This window comes from Tupaia chinensis, unplaced genomic scaffold, assembly GCF_000334495.1.
Source record: "Tupaia chinensis unplaced genomic scaffold, TupChi_1.0 Scaffold149831_1, whole genome shotgun sequence".
NCBI classification, from domain to species: Eukaryota; Metazoa; Chordata; class Mammalia; order Scandentia; family Tupaiidae; genus Tupaia; species Tupaia belangeri.
This window is the reverse complement of record NW_006209676.1, coordinates 1,226,781-1,244,550: the sequence shown is the minus strand read 5'-3', so window position 1 is coordinate 1,244,550 and position 17,770 is coordinate 1,226,781. Positions and strand designations below refer to the sequence as shown.

The 17,770-nt window shown below is 37.1% G+C and overlaps 1 protein-coding gene across 1 annotated transcript in view; it reads right to left on the bottom strand.

The window, feature by feature from the left end:
• STAG1 (STAG1 cohesin complex component) overlaps window positions 1–17,770 on the bottom strand; it is a 314,569-nt gene that overhangs the window by 237,184 nt on the left and 59,615 nt on the right. The window contains 1 exon segment of the mRNA XM_027769480.1: window positions 12,880–12,976. Coding sequence (XP_027625281.1) covers window positions 12,880–12,976 — 97 coding nt within the window.

Genomic DNA, 17,770 nt, shown 5'->3' with positions numbered 1-17,770 from the left:
TAATTAAGTTCACTGGCAGAACAATTGAATGGGGGGGAGGAAGGTATGGAGGGCAACCATGGATGCCAGGGACAATGGGGGAGGAAGATAGGACATAGCAGAGGGTGGGGGATGGGGAATCAGGGATGGCAAGACAAAGGGCAAGGTATGCAGGACATAAGAATTGGAAAATTATTTGCTGAGAACATGTATGTGGATGTGCTTGATTGAGCCAATGCACAGTGTATTTTGGATGGAAAATTCATTTGTGTGTTGTGATGGTGTAAAGTGAATTAATAAAAAAAAGAAAGAATGGCTTTTATAATTTCTATGTTAACCAACAGATAAATGGAAAGAATATAAAAGTGGTCAAAGAAGGAACAGAAATAAAATGAATTCTTCGGTATTCAAAATATCTATCTATCTATCTATTTATTTATTGTTTTTAATTTACCACAGGGCATGTGCACTCACCAGAGAGAGACAGAGAGAGAGAGAAGAAGAAGTAAGAAAGTAAGCCACCAGGTCCAGGACTTGAACCGTGGTCAGCCAAGTAGGAGTCCAGCGCCTTAAACACTGGGCCACCTGTTGGCCCCCAGTATTCAAATCTAAAGACAAGAAAGAACAAAAAAGGAAAGCATATAGGTAGAGTAGGAGGGACAAAGAATAAATATTGGTTCAGCATAAAACCAAATGCACAGTGATTACATTAGGTGTAAAAGCAATTAAATGGTAAAATTAAAAGATATTTTTCAGACTAAATAAACAATCTACCTATATGTTGTTTATAAAAGGCATCTAAGCAGTGAACATATAAAAATAGAAAAGAAAAAAATAGAAAAGTTTGGGCCAGAAAAATGAAAGGTAGTATGCTTCATTAATGTTAAATATAATAGACTTTTAGAAAACAGCATTGTCAGAGATTAAAAAAAGCATTTAATAAACATAAAATATTTGAATTACAAGAAATTGTTTGATCTTTATATGTATCTAATAACTTACCAAGGAGTTAGGGAAGGGAGAGAAGGATGTGAAAGAGAGGGTACAAAAATAAAACAGCAGTCAAGAAAAAAATCAATGAGAAATAAATACATCTATAATCATGATGTGGGATTTTAATATACTTTTGGTAAACACTGAAACAAGTAAACAAATTAGAATGTAAGATGTTTTAACACAATTACTGAATTACCTTAATAATAAAGATCGTATACCTAAAAAACGAAAAATACACATGGGCTTCAAGGACTTATAAAAGAGTAGCAAAAACTTAACCAATGACCTTAACACAAGTACATACAAACTAAAAAGGATTGAAACTACAGACCTTTTACTTTGGCCTCAAATTCAACAAAGCTAAAGAAATAAACATCAAAAATCAACCAGAAAATTCTCATACTTGGAAATTCAGAAATGTATTTTTTAATTTAAAAAATTAAAAATTAGAGAACATTTAAAATCAAACTAATGAAAATGGATTTTATATATATGTAGAATACAGATAATTCAGACGTGTAAATTTCATAAAATTTGAAACTTTAGATGAAATGGAGAATTTTCTGGGAAAATCAGACTTGTCAAGACAATAAAACAGAATTATCATCAAATAATGGAGGCTCCTAACATTTAACTCTTCCACAAAAATGAAAGGAAATTAATAACTACATTTCAAGTAGCATCTTAAGGGAAAAAACTGGAATTAAGAAAGGAAACGATGAAAACGCTGAATCAAAGAAATCTGTGATGGCAACATAGAAAGGGAAATGAAACACCCTGCCTTTGCAACCCTGCTTCCCAGTCAGGATCAGCTCAAAGCCAGGAGAGGCTTCCCATTGCAAATAAAAAAAGCAGGAGTTCCCTAGCAGTTCCCTTTACCACCATGGATACCAGCAATCCTAGATAAAGGAAAGCCTCAAACTCTTCCCAAGTACAGAAAGCTGCCCTGAATACACGTAATTGTACCATGCCAGAGAAAATGTTCATGTTATATCCTGTAACTCTCCCTTTCTAGAAGCCAAGCTGCTATGTCAAGGCATCATCTTGGTAACAGTCACTGCTATAGAGTATCATTCCCTGGGACCAAAAGCCAACTGTATCTTCCCATCCCTGAGGCTCCAATGTCATTCCAACAAACCCACAAGAAAGAATGCAAAGCTTCACTCTCAACAAGACATGATGATACAACTGTGATTCTGGGACCTGAGCTCACAGTTCTTTTTCTCAGAGAACAGGTGGTCCAGCACAGAGGGAAAAAGGTTGCCCCTGTAACTAGGGGAACTAAGACACACACATACACACAACCACACTCATGGGCCTGAAGATCAGACTGCTTAGCTGCCACCAGAAATATTGCCCCTGTGGGACCAGCAGTTAGCGTAATGGCTATGTGGCTGGACTCTCGTGTAGTCGACGGCAGTTTGAGTCCCAGACCCAATGGCTTAAACTCATGCCGGGTGCGTGTGTGCCCAAGATCCTGAGAGGAAAATGGAAGAGAAGGGATTGCGGCATGGCTATCCCCCGTGGGGGGTGATTTCTCGCTTTGTGTCTCTCCGTCTTTCTGGTGAGTGCACGTGCCCTATGGCAAAAATCTCTCCAAAAAAAAAAAAAAAGAAAAGATTGTCCCTGTGATGAGCAGAGGGGGCCTGCATTGTGAGGGCCCCCCTTGGCCTGAAATCTGCCTTGCCCAGCAGCCACTCAACCTGGAAGATGCCAACCCCAATAACACTACCCATGACTAGTGAAGGCCCCCCCACCCCAAATAACATGCCCCTCAGAGACTGAGAACCAGCCTATCCCTGCCCCAAAGAAAACCTTACCATTACTGCCACAAACATCACAATCCAAGCAACTAAGGCACCCAGAAGAAATGGAGACTGAGCATCTAAACCCAAAGTCAAAGGACTTTACCAAACCAACATTCTAGACACATATTACAGGAAAATGTTTCTTCCTACAAAGCTACTCTATAAAATTCAAAAGGTAACTATTCCACTAGATGCTCAAGTTTCAATGTAGAAACATAAAAGAGCAAAAGAAATGTGACATTTCCAAAGGAGCATCAAATTCTTCAGTAATACACTCACAAGAAAAAAAAAAGAATGAAAAAAAAAAAGAAAATCTCTAATGGACTCTCGTGTAGTCGACGGCAGTTTGAGTCCCAGACCCAATGGCTTAAACTCATGCCGGGTGCGTGTGTGCCCAAGATCCTGAGAGGAAAATGGAAGAGAAGGGATTGCGGCATGGCTATCCCCCGTGGGGGGTGATTTCTCGCTTTGTGTCTCTCCGTCTTTCTGGTGAGTGCACGTGCCCTATGGCAAAAATCTCTCCAAAAAAAAAAAAAAAGAAAAGATTGTCCCTGTGATGAGCAGAGGGGGCCTGCATTGTGAGGGCCCCCCTTGGCCTGAAATCTGCCTTGCCCAGCAGCCACTCAACCTGGAAGATGCCAACCCCAATAACACTACCCATGACTAGTGAAGGCCCCCCCACCCCAAATAACATGCCCCTCAGAGACTGAGAACCAGCCTATCCCTGCCCCAAAGAAAACCTTACCATTACTGCCACAAACATCACAATCCAAGCAACTAAGGCACCCAGAAGAAATGGAGACTGAGCATCTAAACCCAAAGTCAAAGGACTTTACCAAACCAACATTCTAGACACATATTACAGGAAAATGTTTCTTCCTACAAAGCTACTCTATAAAATTCAAAAGGTAACTATTCCACTAGATGCTCAAGTTTCAATGTAGAAACATAAAAGAGCAAAAGAAATGTGACATTTCCAAAGGAGCATCAAATTCTTCAGTAATACACTCACAAGAAAAAAAAGAATGAAAAAAAAAAAAGAAAATCTCTAAAATGCCTGAAAAGGAACTAAATAACAATACTGAGAAAACTCAGTAAGATACAACATTCTACCTGCTGACCCTCTAAAATAAAGTTTAAAAAAGTTAAAAATTCTAAATAAGACATTAGCAAAGAAATCCTAGCAATATTTTACAAAAATATATTATTACCTAATGGAATTCATTCAAGAAATGCATATTAGACTTAATATTAAGAGATGAGTGGTGTCCTTCTGGCTCTGTAAGTAACAGGACAGTGGTAGGCAAGGACAAGTGGCTGTCCTACAAAAGACGGAGCGAAGAAGAAAGTGGTTAATCTATTTTCTAAAAAAGATTGGTACAATGTGAAAGAGACTGCTATGTTCAATTTAAGAAATTCTGGGGACTAGCAGTTAGCATAATGGCTATGTTGCTGGACTCCTATGTAGTTGACTGCAGTTTGAGTCCTGGACCCAGTGGCTTAAACTCAAGCCTGGCACGTGTTCGTGCATGCCCAAGATCCTGAGGAGAATGGAAGAGAAGGGATTGCGGTGTTGCCATCCCCCCTGGGGGTGGGGTGGGGAGTGATTTCTCGCTTTCTGTCTGTCTCTGTCTTTCTGGTGAGTGCCAAGCGCCCTGTAGCAAAACAAACAAACAAGCAAACAAAAAACAAAAAGAAAAACAAAAACAAAACAGAAAAACAAAAACAACAAAAACTCTCAAAAAAAAGAAAAAGAAATTCTGGGAAAACACTAGTCATCATGAATCAAGGAACAAACAGTGCACCTGATAGCTTTAAGGGCTGTCTGTCTGAAGTGAACCTTGCAAACCTACAGACTGATGAGGATGCGCTGAGGAAAATCAAGCTAACTATTGAGGCTATTCAGAGCAAAAACTACCTGATCAATTTCCATGACCTCGATCATACCCATGACAAAATGTATTCCATAGTCAAAAATGCCAAACCATGACTGAAGCTCATGTTGAATGTCAAGACTACTGATGGATATTTGCTTCATCTCTTCTGTGCTGGTTTTACTAAAAAAAACCCTAATAATCAGATACAAAAGAATTCTTTCTCTCAGTATCAACAGGTCTTCCAAATATGGAAGAAGATGGAAATAATGATTCAGGAGTTTGAGTCCTGGATCTGGTGGCTTAAAACTCATGCTGGGCAAGTATGAATGTGTGCCCAAGATCCCAAGAGGAGAAGAGATTGTGGTGTGGCCATCCCCCTTGGGGGATGATTTCTTGCTGTCTCTCTGGTTAGCATACATGCCCTACAGCATAAACAAACAAAGAAACAAAAAAGCTCTCTCTAAAAAAAGAATTTAAGACACAAACAGCCTATAAGAGAAAAGACTAAAAACATAAAGAAAAGGGGGAAACAACCGGCAAAGTATACATTACTATATATTTAAAATCAACAAAGAATGCTAGTATTAACACTTTAAAAACAATCCTACAAATCAATAAAGACTATATATCCTAACAGAGTAATCAGTATAAGATTTAAAGTTAACTTAGACAATTCAAATGGTTGGTAAAAGCAGATGGTATAATGGCCATGTCGCTGGACTCTCACATAGTGGACTGTAGATCAAGTCCCGGACCTAGTGGCTTAAACTCACACCGGGCGCATGTGCATGCATGCCCAAGATCCCAAAAAGAGAATGGAGAAGGGATTGCAGTGTGGCAATCCCTCTGGGGAGTGATTTCTCGCTTTCTGTCTTTCTGGCAAGTACACATGCTCTATAGCAAAAAGAAAATTCAAATGGTTATTAATATGTGGGGAAAGTCTCAACAATAATCAAGGAAATAAAAAATTAAAACCACAATATGATACTCTTTCCAAGAAGATAATAACTAAAAAGACTGACAATTCTCTGAGCAAAGATGTGAAGTCATCAGAGCAATAATTAACTCAAGCATAAAAAGTTACAACCACCACTTCTGGAAAGTTGACATTGTTTAGAAAAGTTGCATGTTTTATTACCAAGCACTGTGACTCCTCAGTATACAAACCAGAAGATCTTGTGCATGGACATCAAAGATGCTGTTAAATGTCCTACATTGCACAGGAAAGCTGACCTTTTGTAGGACAGGAAAGAATGATCTGTTTCACATCAATAAAAATAAATGAACTAAGGTAGGTAGGTAAGTAAATGCATGCATACATACACACATACACACTGAGCAGAAGCAACAAAACAAGACAGCAGGTACAGATAATTATCTAAACAAAGAAAGCAGGCAAACCTAAACTATTTTATTCAAGGATAGATGCACTGATAATAAATCTATAAAGAAAAGAAAATAATTATACTTATCTCTGTGGGAGATGAAGGTGGTTGGAATAGGAGGAGACATAAGAGGGGGGACAGTTCTTCTGAAATCCTGGCAATATTCTTTTCCCTGACAGTCAAACTGATAACATTAGGATTCACAATGTATTATATTTAGCAGATGAATATATGTATTTTTTTCACTCTTCTGTCTGTATAGGGTGTCACAATTAAGAATTTAAGAAAACTTTGGGACAAGCAGATGGTATAATGGTTATGTCGCTGAGTTCCCACATAGTCAACTGCGGTTTGAGTCCCAGACCTGGAGTCTTAAAACCCATGTCAGGCGCATTTGTTTACAGATCCAAAATCCCAAGAGGAAAATGGAGAAGGGACTGCGGCATGGTATATATATATATATATGTAAAAAAGGAAAGAAATCATCAAAATAGCCTTCAAAAAAAAAGACCAATTAGTACATAATAAACACTAATAGTTTCTATACACTGGATGCAGAAACTGAGATAGTACAAATAATTTATTTAGGAGGAGATTCTTACACAGTATATTCAGTATCAATAATACAGTATAGAGACATAAAAAAAGGAAAGGAAAGTCAACGATAAGTGTGTTATCTGGCCAATTACTACCTCGGGTAACTGGGCCCAAGAAAGCTCCTAAGGAAACTCTGGGAGTCAGACCAGTTCAAACACTACAAAATTATTCCAAGGGACTAGCAGATGGCATAATGCTTACATTGCTGAACTCCCATGTAGCTGACAATGGTTTGAGTTCCGGACTTGGCTTAAACTCCTGCCAGGTGTGTCTGGGGGAGCATCTGCATGCGTGTTCAAGACCCCAGAGGAGAATGGAGAAGGGATTGAGGGGTGGCTGTCACCCCTGGGGGGGCGGTTATTTCTCACTTTCTATCTCTCTGGCGAGCGCATGTGCCCTATAGCAAAAATTTCTCTCTGTAAAAAAAAAAACCCACCAAGAGGCAAATTCAAATGGGACTGTGAGTATTTCAAATTTTTGAAAGTAAACAAAACAATATTTGTCAGGGACCCTCAGAAACTACTGGCATGATGCAATTCACAGTGTTAAGATCAGATTGTACTATATTCTTTTTGATGCCCTATCTTTGAGAACCTTTTGTGTATCAATGACATCATTAAAGTGAAGAGACAACATGGAAAATGGGAGAAAACAGCTAAAAATTACATACCTGATAAAGTTTTAGTATCCAGAATATATAAAGAACACTTACAACTCATGAACAAATACAGATAAACTAATTTTGAAATGAAATAATGATTTAAATGCACATTTCTTCAACAAAGATTAAAAAAATGGCCATTGAGCATGTGAAATAAAAAAGTTCAAATCATTAATCATTAAGGAAATCCAAATTAAAATATAAAATACTACTTTATACCCCCTAGGATATAATAAAAAAGTATAAAGTAAGTCCTGTCAGGAATATTGAAAAAACTACTTACACATTTCTGATAGAAAGGTAAAAGGTGCAGTCACTATAGAAAATATAGTGGCTCAAAAAGAATCACCATAGGGAACCAGCAGTTAGCATAATGGCTATGTCGCTGGACTCCCACGTAGTCGACCGCGGTTCGTGTCCCGGACCCAGTGGCTTAAAACTCACGCTGGGCGCGTGTGCGTGCGTGCCCAAGATCCCGAGAGGAGAATGGAGGAGAAGGGATTGCGGCGTGACCATCCCCCCTGGGGGGTGATTTCTCGCTTTCTGTCTCTATGTCTCTCTCTGTCTGTCTGGCGAGCGCATGTGCCCTATAGTGAAAATCTCTCCAAAAAAAAAAGAATCACCATATAATCCAGCAATCCCTTTCCTAAAATGTACACCCCAAATATTCATAAAAAAGGTACTCAAACATTACTTGTTCATGAATGTTCATAGTAGCATAATTTTCAATAATTATATGGTAGAAACAACTAAAATGTCCATCTACAGATGAATAGATAATCAAGTTTTGGTATATACATACAATGAAATATGATTCAGCCATAAGAGGAGTCACTACTGATGTGACTTGAATGAACCTCAAAAACACATGATATGTAAAAGAACTCAGACACAAAAGATCTAAAATTACCAGAATGGGGAAATCCTCAGAAACAGAAAGCAAATTAGTGGTTGTCAAGGTATAAATAGTGATTACTTAATGGGTATTAAGTATTTGTCCACAGTGATTTAAAAAGTTTTGAGGTGGAAATTGCTACAATAGAATGGCTGTATATTCCCACAACCATATGTTCAAATCCTAACTTACAAAGTGACGGTATTAGGAGGTATGGCTTTGGAAGATATTTTGGCCATAAGGATTCTGCAGTCATGAATAAAATTGACTCCTGAGTGTTCACTATGGAATGGGACTTTTCAGTCCACAATACAGAGAAAGGGTCTCACCAGAGTCAGACCATGCTGGCACCCTAATCTTGAACTTTCAGTCTCCAAAACTTTGAAAAGTAAATTTGTTGTTTATTAGTCACCTAAACTATTGTACTTTGCTAAAGCAAGTCAAACTAAGACAGTTGTACAATGCTATAAATGCACTAAATTACACTGTATTGTACATTTTAAAATAGTTTTGAGTTTCATGACACTTAAATAAAATCACACTGATATACTGGGATGTTGGAAAAGCCATGTCATATTTTTTCTATGCAAAATGTGTCACTGACTTTTCCAACAATCCTATATCATTTTTAAAATCACTTGTAATACTGCTCTCCTCCAGTCACCCAAGATGCTAAAGGGAAAGAAGGTCAAGGTGAAGAAAGTGGCTCTAGCCCCTGCTGTCGTGAAGAAGAGACTAAGAAGGTGGTCAATCCCCTGTTTGAAAAAAGGCCTAAGAATTTTGGCACGGAACAGGACATCCAGCCCAAAAGACACCTCACCTGCTTCATCAAATGGCTCTGCAGCGACAGAGAGCAATCCTCTACAAGTGGCTGAAAGTGCCTCCTGCAATTAACCAGTTAACCCAGGCACTAGACTGCCAGACAGCTACTCAGATGCTTAAGCTGGCCCACAAGTAAAAGTCAGAGACAAAGCAAGAGAAGAAGCAGCACCTGTTGGCTTGGGCTTAGAAGAAAGTCGCCGGTAAAAGGGATGTCCTCACTAACTGGCTGCTGGGCCTCTGAGCAGGGGTCAACACTGTAATCACCTTGGTGGAGAAGAAGGCTCAGCTGGTGGTGATCACACATGACATGGACCCCATTGAGTTGGCTATTTTTTTGCCTGCACTGTGTTGGAAGGTGGGGGTTGCCTATTGCATTATCAAGGGGAAGGCCAGGTTGGAATGCTTGCTCCACATGAAAACCTGTACCACTGTTGCCTTCACACAGGTTAACTACTTGGAGTACAAAGGCGCGTTGGCTAAGCTTTGATGGAAGCCATCAGTACCCATTACAATGACAGATATAACTAGATCAGCTGTCATTGGGGAGGCAATTTCCTGGGCCCAATCCATGGTTCACATTGCCAAGCTAGGAAAGGCAAAGGCTAAAGAGCTTGCCACCAAATTGAGTTAAATGTACTGTTAAGTTTTCTGTACATAAAAATAATAAAATGCTCTCCTTTGGCCAGTGGGGGGATAAATCACTCATAATACTGATCTAATAAGTTGATACGTACAGTTTGTTGAAAAGGCTAAGCAGCAGACATTTTAATATGTTACCAATGTGAGTAAAAGAGAATATAATTCTTATAGCAGGCAATTAAGCAATATCTATTGCTAATCTAAGTACATTTACCCATAGACATTCTTTCATAAAGAACAAACAAGGAACAGATAAAATTCCTCATTACATACTGTTTGTAAAAGCAAAGGACTACAAATAATGCAGTAATAGCTAACTAGTTAAAAATATTCTTTTGGTTTGTTGGAAAAGTCATGATGCATTTTTGCATAGAAAAAATAATTATTATATCTTTTATGACAACCGAATACATGAACACAAAGAAATGCAGTAATACTGCAATTTTTAAAAAATGAGAGGACCAGCAGATGATGTAATGTCTACATCACTGGACTCCCATGTAATCAACCGCGGGGTTCGAGTCCCAGACCTGGTAGCTTAAACTCACACCAGGTGCATGTGCGCCCAAGATCCCAAGAAGAGAATGGAGGAGAAGGGATTGCAGTGTGACCATCCTCCCTGGGGCAGAGGGTGGAGGGTGGGTGGGGTGATTTCTCACTTTCTGTCTCTCTGGCAAGCGAATGTGCCCTATAGCAAAAACCTCTCCCAAAAAAAAGGAAAAAAAAGAGAGAGAGAGAGAGAGAATGCTGGCTATATACTTTCATATCTTTTATGTGAGAAGAATGAGGAAAGAGTTGAGTATATGGTCCTGCTTATGGGTATGGAAACTAGAAAGATAAGAGGATATACAATACACTAGTTAGAGCATATATGGAGAAGGATGGGAAGACAAAGTACTAAGAACATTTTATTATGTAACTTTTATTTAGTTTTTTGGAACTATCAAAATTTCTTATTTTTTTAATTTAATTTATTCATTAATTTTATTTTTAATTTGACCAGAGAGAAAAAGAGAGAGAGAGAGAGAGAGAGAGAGAGAGAGAGAAAGAAAGTAAGAAAGCAAGCCACCAAGTCCAAGACTCGAACCGTGATCAGCCACACAGGAGTGACCAGCGCCTTAACCACCACACTACGTGCTGGTCCTGGAACTACCAGAATATCAAAAGAAACAACAGTAAAAGCTGATAGCTGTTTTAAAATTAAAATTCAATCCAATATAACTGTAAGATTAGAAAATATGTGTAAAGCACATTACTAGTGTTTGTTTCACCTATTTTAAGGTTGTAAAATGAGTAAACTAACTTACTTTTTACATGGCTTACTCTCTTACTACTCCTCCTCCTCACCAGTCTATCTGCTCAGTCATAGAACTCTTTCATATCATAGAGTGGGCCGCGTTTTCTTATCTTAAGGCCTTTTCCCATAATCTGTTACTTTTTTGCCTTTCTCTTACCTCTAACTTCCTTTAACTCATGCTTTTTTTTAAATAATTATTTTATTTATCATTTTTTTTTTAAACTTGCTACAGGGCATACACACTCAGTAGATAGAGAAAAAGAAAGAGAGAAAATGGGAAAGCAAGCCACTAGATCTGGAACTCAAGCCATGGCTAGTTATGGCTAGTTATGTGGGAGTCTGGTACCTTAACCACCGTGTCACCTGCTGGCACCCTGTTAACTCATCTTTAATCTCTCTTTAGAGTAGAGTTGGCTTTATCTTGGATTTTTTTTTCCCCAAATAATCTCCCTACGTTCATAAACATACAGCCCACACATATCCTAGCTGGATCAAATGTTCCCCTCCTTATTATTCTCATAGTGTCTTGTGGTTAAGGATATAAGTTCCAGATCAAACAGCCTGACTGAATCTTGAGTTTGGCACTTACTAACTGTATGATTCTGGATAAACTAGTATTACTTAAGACCTTGAATCTCAATTTCTTGATCTACAAAATAAAAGTCCCATCTTCCTAACAGCAGATCAGTGACAGCACTAATAAAAAACATTAAATGAGCTAATGGATATGAAGCATACAGCTTGGCATATAGTAAACAGTCACTTCATAGTAAATAATCAGTTTTATTACCCTTATCAAAGCAATGAGCACTTTGCTGTACTTTTCATATACTTCCTTCTTTGTTCCTCATAAAAGAGACTCCTTTAAAAAAAATCAAACATACATTTCCTGGTGGGCAGAGACGATCTTGATAACTTCTGAATACTCAGGTACAGTGTCTGGTGCAAGGTAGGTACTTGTAAATATATGATAAACTACTATGCCAATATGACAAGTGAGGGGCAGGGTGGCTGGTTCCATGGTAACAAATGGTGGGAATGGCCCTGGGTTCATGTCTAGGACCTTCCTGGGCACATTGGGTTGGCTCCAATTAAGGCTGGATCACAGCATAAAGACTTCATTTGGGGTTCTCTCTCCCTCTCGCTCTCTGACTCAGTCTCTGTCTCTCTTTCAAGGGAGAAGGGAGGGAGGGGAGAGAAAGAAACTTTATTTTTAAAATCATAAGTAACAACATGGACATTAAAAAAACCAAATTTTTAAGAAATCAATATAATAACTGATATTAAAAGATCACTATTCTTTTTATATTACTGAGGAAAGAATTACCAATTAACTTCCCCATGAAGTTCAATTAGACCTGTTAAGAGTCATTATTTTTGAGGAAAAATATAACCACCAGTTATCTTTTAAATGATAAAAATAAAAATTTTACTTCAAAAACCAACTTGTCTTATGGATTTGCAACCAAACATAAATTTGAGACACTTGATTCTGATACTCATGGTACCTTAAGAAAAGCATCTGAGCTTTAAGTGTTTATCTATAAAATGAAGATTAAATATAGTTGACGATACAAAACAATGTTAGTAACCAGTACAATTCCTAACATGGAGCATATATGCAAATAATATGATCAAAATTATAAAAGCTAATGATCTAAAAAAATCAATTAATAAAGCTATAAGTGTATTTCAGATTCCCACCCAACATTCATAAAAATACAGAAATATTTTGACTTTATAGCAAAACTGAACCAGAACAAAAATGAAATGCCTGAAATAACTTATTAATAATCTTGTTCATCAAAAATATTAGCAAATAATTATAGGATTAATTACATATGATTAGGGGCAGGTAAACTAAAAGTCACATTGCTGAACTGACACGTTCAAATGTACATCATTTATCCCAACAATCTGTACCTCGACATCCTGAACACTGGATAAAAAAGTTGATTAAATCCAGAAGTGCGATGTCCCTGTCTTGTTTATATGATTCAATCCAGTCATCCACCACAGACTGTTGAAAAAAAATAAATAAATAAAAATAAAAACTTCAAAAGCTCTGATATTAAAGCAAATACATTTTCCAAAAAATGTTTGTGTATGTGCATGTCTATTTGAAGTAGAAAACTACTTACCTGAAATTACTTCTCTGTAGCCAAATAAAAGTAGAGATTCTCTCATTTTAAAAGGCCAATAAAAATTAAGTTACTATTAACAGATCTCAAAGATTTGTTCACAAAAGAGCACAATATGAATCCAACTGTACCAAGTCTATAAAGTACAATAATTATAAAGCAAATATAGATAATATTCAAACTACATAATGAAAACGACAAAATTTAAGCCAACTTCGCATATATATATATATATATATATATAAGCTGAGTATCAGTTAAAGTAAAAAACTGGTAATACATAAAAAAAGTGAATACCATATGTAACAAACGTGTTTTTTCAGGAATACAACGATGGCTCAATGTTAGAAAATCAAATAATTGAATTTACTCACAAAGTCAATTAGAAAAACAAGACAATTATATTACTAGATTAAAAAAAAATTTTGGTAAAATTTTGTAGCCAATACTACTAAAAAATTCCTAGGAAAACTAGGTTTAAATGAAATCTACTTAAAGATAAAGACTAAAATATATCTGTACTTCAGGCATTTTAACTATAAACAAGCAGAAAAGCAAGAATGCACTCTAGGCATTCAATACAGGTTTAAAGTTTTTATTGATGCAAAAAAAATAGTACAATATTAGTAAAGACAATTCTTTCCTACAGAAGACTTAAAAACAAAAAACTGTCTCTACTTAAGTGATTCAAAAGAACAATTGAAAAATTGGACAAGATGTTTGAAAGAGATAAATAAACAAAATAATTTTTTTAAACTGGCATATTACTGGCAGTAGCACTGTTTACAACTAAAAATACCCAAGAATAATTACAAATAGTAAAAACCTTAATGAGAAAAACTATAAAAATTTGCAGAGTAAAGAAAAATGACCTGTATCATATTCTGAATTTTAAAAAAATAAAATACTGATATCTGATTAAAAGTTCTAAGTCTTCCCAACTTCGGATGCAAATTTTATGTAATTCCAATTAGTATCCCAGTGTACTAGAGTGTTTTGGATGTTCTTGGGTGAGTGAGGAGATGAGGGGGGTCAAAGGAAATGTATAGAAAAAATTTTTAGAAAGCTTCTATTTGTGTAATGAGGTTTATTTACATACAGCAAAGTTCATAAATCTTAGGTTACACCTTGATAAATTTTTACAAAAACATAACCTAGTAACTATAATCAAAGGGAAACTGAAATATTTCCCAAACTAAAACAGACTCTCTCCCTACTCATTAGGTAACCATCCCCAGCACCAAGCTTAACTATTATTCTGATACATATTACAAGTTAGTTAGATATATTTTTTAAATTCATATTAATAAATGGTAAAATATTTTGTGTTTGATTACTTTCAAGCAAAGTTATATCAGTAAGGTTCAGCCACACTGCTATGTGTATTAGTAATTGCTTTTCTACACTAATGGGTAGTAGTATACTATATGAATATGCCATAATTTATTATCTACATTATAGCTGATAAGCATGAATGCTGTTTCCCATTTAGGGCTATGATAAACAAAAGTGTTATGAATAAACTTCTAATGGACATAAACATTCTTTCCTGTTTTATATATACTCTGTAACATAGACAATACACATGTCAAAGGTTAACATACAATGTCGAACAATTTTTAAAAAACAAATGTAGTAAATTATAATTCCACCAGCAATATATGAGAATATATATATAAGATTTCTAGGAGTTTCTCATCATTGTCAACACTAGGTATTGTCAGTCCTTGTAATTTAATCCATGCTGGACAGATATACATCCCTTCTATGGAGGAGAACACCTTTCCCTTCTTTTAAGTAAAATGGTGAACTTCTTGTACAAAGTATTATTTCCTTGTCTTATCACATTAGTGTCTGGAAAGTTTTTCTAAAAAAGTAAACAGAAGGCCCAACTGAAGTGGCTCATACTCCTTAGACTGTTTGCCACACACTAAAACCAGGTGGGAGACCTAGGTCCAATTCCTGATTCACTCTACAGGATGGACAACATAGTCAAGAAGGCTGAGGCAGGAGGACTAAAACCTTGCGGCTGGCCTGGGCAACATAACATAACCCTCTCCGAAACAAAAAGCCAGGGATGGTATCCTATATCTATTGTTCCAGCTGGGGGCTGAGACAGGAAAATCATGATGGCAAAACCATATCTTTAAAAGAAAATAAAGATCAGTAAGTGGTATGGAGGGTAAGGTGGCTGGATAGCCAGCTCCGTGGTTTGAGTCCTGGACTCAGTGCGTGTGTATGTATCCCCATCTAGAATCCCAAGAAGAGAATGTAGGAGAAGGCACTGTGGCATGGCCATCCTCCCTGGGGAGTACTTTCTCATTTTCTGTCTCTCTCTGGCAAGCACACGTGCCCAACAATAACAACAAAAAGAAACAGAAAATTAGAAGATTATGGTGGTCTAGGAGATGGTGAAAAGGCAGAAAGGAGAAGGCCATCTGCATTTCAGCTATGAGTAATTCCTTTAAGGGGCTAGAATTGAGAATTTTCTGCTCAGATTTTACCCTCCAGACCCCAATCTAGGGTAGAGGGGAAAGCCAGACCATTTGAGAGGTCATCGCATTTCAGGAGCTAGAACTGAAGATTTTCTGCTCAGACTTCACCTTCCTGCAGAGAGACTGCAGATAACCTCCTGGTTCACACCTCTGAATGCTCAGATCAAACGTCAAGAAGTTAGGGAGAAACATATAATCCATCAGATGACCAGAAACCACCACAGAGGCACAAGAAATAAGAAAAATCAAGAAAATATCTCTCCCCTAAGTGAAAAGAACAACTCCTCATCATCCACAGATAGTACAAAGGAACTAGTGGAAATGTCAGATAAAGAAATTAGAATATTCATAGTGACAAAGTTAACAGAGATGCAAGAGAAAAGAGACAATAAACTCCATAAGATTCAGGAGGAAAGAGTTAATGAATTACAGGAGGTGAGAAAGTTCTTGCACAATCCGAAAGAGGAAATGTACACCATAAAAAAGAATCGAACTAGAGACCAGCAGTTGGCGTAATGGCTGTCACTGGACTCCCATGTAGCTGACCAAGATTCGAGTCCCGGACCTGGTGCATGTGCGTGCGTGCCCAAGATCCTGAGAGGAGAATGGAAGAGAAGGGATTGCAACATGGCCATCCCCACTGGGGGGTGATTTCTCGCTTTCTGTCTCTGTTGCTCTGTCTTTCTGACGAGCACACGCGCCCTATAGCAAAAAACCCCCCCAAAAAAAAAAAAAAAAAAAAAAAGAATCAAACTATTAGAGGTGATCTCCAATCATCTATTGGAGATGAGAATTTTAATACAGGAAATTAAAACCTTCCCTTGAAACTTAAAAGCAGGTTAGGTCATGCAGAAATTCAAGTCTCAGATGTAGAAGACAATCTCTGGCCTAGAAAAATTCACTGCAGAGACTGAAAAAATAATCCCCCCAAATTAGAATAATATACAAGAAGTACTAGATACCATTAAATATCTAAACATCAGTATCCCAGAAGATGAAGAGACAAATAAGGACATGGATATTCTATTCCATGAAATCATAGAAGAAAACTTTCCAAACCTATAGAGACATTCAAATATCCAGATCCAAGAAATACAAAGACTCTTAAATAGAATAAACCCAAAAAGATCTTCTCCAAGGCACATTATAGCCAGACTGACCAAAACCACCAACAAAGACAAGATACTGAAACTGGCAAGAGAGAAATGCCAGGTTTTCTTACACAGGATATCCCATCAGGCTAACAGAGGACCTCTCATCAGAAACAATGTGAGCAAGGAAAGAATGGGAAAATATATTCAAAGTGTTAAGTGAAAAGTAATTTCAACCAAGAATGCTATAATGGCAAGATTATCTTTCGTATGGGAGGAAAAGACAAAAACATTGTCAGATAAACAAAACCTGAGAGAATTTACCAACACCAGACCAGCTCTCCAAGAAGTTCAGAGCAGAGTACTATTCTAAGAAAACTAAAAAACGGACACCCAGAAATGAGAGTTAAAAAAACCACCACAAAAATGGCCAATTTAATGGTAGGGAAAAGTCCGGAGCTGAATGTTAACTTACAGAATTTAAACAGAAATATCGGACCACAATAGAAGAGAGATTAATGCAATGAACTGAGCTGGTGAAATAGAATTTTATGACTTTTGACTAAAATGTTACTATTATTTTCTGTGCTTTGTTTTCCAGATTTAAGGATTTTTGTCTTCTCTTGAGCTGCTGATAGGTTAATCTACCTACTATTTGAACAGAATTCTAATCTTTTTCCTGGCTTTAGGTCTTAAGCAAATTTCTCTAAACATTTTTTATTATTAATATTTATTAACATTTAATGGTATCTAGCAGTTTTAAAGCTAAAAGGACCAGCAGATGGCATAATGGCTATGTTGCTGGACTTCCATGTAGTAGACTGCAGTTCCAGTCCCGGACCTGGTAGCTTAAACTCATTTTGGGTGCGTGTGTGTGTGTGCCTGCCCAAGATACCAAGAAGAAAATGGAGGAGAAGGGATTGCGGCATGACCATCCCCCCTGCGGAATGATTTCTCGCTTTCTGTTTTGTGTCTTTCTGGCGAGTGCTCGCACCCTATGGCAAACAAACACCTCTCCAAACCAAATATGTATATAGTTAAAAAAAAAAAAAAAAAAAAAAAAAAAACCCTATTAAGTGACTGATGT